Source organism: Passer montanus, unplaced genomic scaffold (genome assembly GCF_014805655.1).
Source record: "Passer montanus isolate IOZ18808 unplaced genomic scaffold, ASM1480565v1 scaffold378, whole genome shotgun sequence".
NCBI lineage: Eukaryota > Metazoa > Chordata > Aves > Passeriformes > Passeridae > Passer > Passer montanus.
Window position 1 is genome coordinate 1 of NW_024368574.1, and position 2,460 is coordinate 2,460.

The 2,460-nt window shown below is 52.8% G+C and overlaps 1 protein-coding gene across 1 annotated transcript in view; it reads right to left on the reverse strand.

Moving 5' to 3' along the window:
* Window positions 1–1,214: 1,214 nt before the first annotated feature.
* Window positions 1,215–2,460, reverse strand: part of CCDC130 (coiled-coil domain containing 130) — a 3,238-nt gene continuing 1,992 nt past the window's right edge. Inside the window, exon 4 of the mRNA XM_039717235.1 lies at window positions 1,215–1,504. Coding sequence (XP_039573169.1) covers window positions 1,230–1,504 — 275 coding nt within the window. The 3' untranslated portion in view covers window positions 1,215–1,229. The remainder of the gene's footprint in view (window positions 1,505–2,460) is intronic.

Here is a 2,460-nt window from a genome sequence, read left to right on the forward strand (position 1 = left end):
GGGGGGGTTTTGTGGGTTTTTTTGGGGGGGTTTTCGTTTTTTTGGGGTTTTTTTTTTGGGGATCTGGTGGAGTCGGCAAGGGGGATTTGGGGGAGCGTTTTTAGGGGATTTACAGGAGGGGTTTTAGGGGATTTTTAGGGGATTTGGGGGACGTTTTTAGGAAATATTTAGGGTAGGTTTTTTAGGGGATTTCAGGGAGGGTTTTAGGGGATTTAGGAGGGTTTTTTAGGGGATTTAAGGGGGGATTTATATGAGATTTTTAGGGGATTTTGGGGAGGTTTTTAGGTGATTTAAGGGGGGATTTAGAGGAGGCTTTTTTGGGGATTTAGTGGAGGTTTTTTAGGGGATTCCGAGGAGGTTTTTTAGTGGATTTGGGCGTGATTTTTAGTGGATTTTGGGGTGTTTTTTAGTGGATTTTGGGGTGTTTTTATTTGGATTTCGAGAAAGTTTTTCAGTGGATTTCGAGGAGGTTTTTTAGGAGATTTGGGGATTTTTTTAGTGATTTTGGGGTGTTTTTCAGTGGGTTTCGAGGAGGTTTTTCTGTGGATTTCATGGAGGTTTTTTAGTAGATTTCGGGGAGATTTTTTAGTGGATTTTGGGGAGGTTTTTCGATGGAATTCAAGGAGGTTTTTTAGTGGATTTTGGGGAGGTTTTTCAGTGGATTTTAAGGAGGTTTTTTAGTGATTTCGAGGAGGTTTTTCAGTGGATTTGGGGGTGTTTTCTATTAGATTTGGGGGTATTTTTTAGTGGATTTCGAGAAGGTTTTTTAGTAGATTTCAAGGAGGTTTTTCAGTGGATTTCGAGGAGGGTTTTTAGGAGATTTTGGGGTGTTTCCTAGTGGATTTGGGGGTGTTTTCTCGTGGATTTGGGGGTGTTTTCTCGTGGATTTGGGAGTGATTTTGGGGTGTTTTTCAGTGGGTTTCGAGGAGGTTTTTCTGTGGATTTCATGGAGGTTTTTTAGTAGATTTCGGGGAGATTTTTTAGTGGATTTTGGGGAGGTTTTTCGATGGAATTCAAGGAGGTTTTTTAGTGGATTTTGGGGAGGTTTTTCAGTGGATTTTAAGGAGATTTTTTAGTGATTTCGAGGAGGTTTTTCAGTGGATTTGGGGGTGTTTTCTATTAGATTTGGGGGTATTTTTTAGTGGATTTCGAGAAGGTTTTTTAGTAGATTTCAAGGAGGTTTTTCAGTGGATTTCGAGGAGGGTTTTTAGGAGATTTTGGGGTGTTTCCTAGTGGATTTGGGGGTGTTTTCTCGTGGATTTGGGGGTGTTTTCTCGTGGATTTGGGGGTGGTTTTTTGTGGATTCGGGGGTCCCCAGACCCCGCACTGACCCGGAACCTCCTCCTGAGGCGGCTGTTGAGGCCGAAGTCGTCCTTCCAGGCGCTCTGGGCCTCCTGCAGGCGCGTCAGGGTGGGGGCGGCGCGCTCCAGGACCCCCCGGTCGGACACGCCGTGCTCCAGGCGGAACATGGCGTCCGTGGCCAGGCGCTGCTGCTGCTCCGGGGCTGCAACACGGGCATACTGGGGTTACTGGGAGGGACTGGGAACACTGGGGGTGACAGGGCCCAGCACACGCCGTGCTCCAGGCGGAACACGGCGTCCGTGGCCAGGCAGGCAGCACCTGGCCGCAGTCCCCGGGCTCCCAGCGCCAGTACAGCACCCTGGGGGCACTGGGATGGACTGGGATGGACTGGGAGGACCGGGATTGTGACGCTGGGACTGGCAGAGGTTACTGGTCCATACTGGTCCATACTGGTCCATACTGGGGCTCACCATCAGGCAGCACCTGGCCGCAGTCCCCGGGCTCCCAGCGCCAGTACAGCACCCTGGGGGCACTGGGATGGACTGGGATGGACTGGGAGGACCGGGATTGTGATTCTGGGACTGGCAGAGGTTACTGGTCCATACTGGGCCATACTGGTCCATACTGGGGCTCACCGTCGGGCAGCACCTGGCCGCAGTCCCCGGGCTCCCAGCGCTCCTCCTTGCGCCGCGCGCCGCTGACGATGACGTAGTCGCAGTTCCCGGGGTCCGTCTGCAGCTCGATGTGGTTCACGCACAGGTGGCACTTCATCCTGAACCTGGGGGGCAAAACGGGGCTCAGGGGGACCCCAAAGCGTCCCCCGGGGGTCCCCAAAACCCACACGTGTGGTTGTGGCTCCCCAAAAATGCACACAAACACACGCGGGCACCGGAAATCCACGCGCGCGGTTCTGGCGGCCAAAAATGTCAAAAATCCAGTTCCAGCCCCCAAAATCCCCCCTCAAACCCTGCCCAGCCCCCCCAAACTCCCTCCAGTCCCCCCAACCTGACCCTGAACCTGGGGGGGCTCAGGGGGTCCCCAAAATCCACACACACGGCTCTGGCACCCCAAAAATCCAGTTCCAGCCCCCCCAAATCCCCCCTCAAAACCCTGCCCACCCCCCCCAGACCCCCCAAAACTCTCTCAAAACCCCAAGTC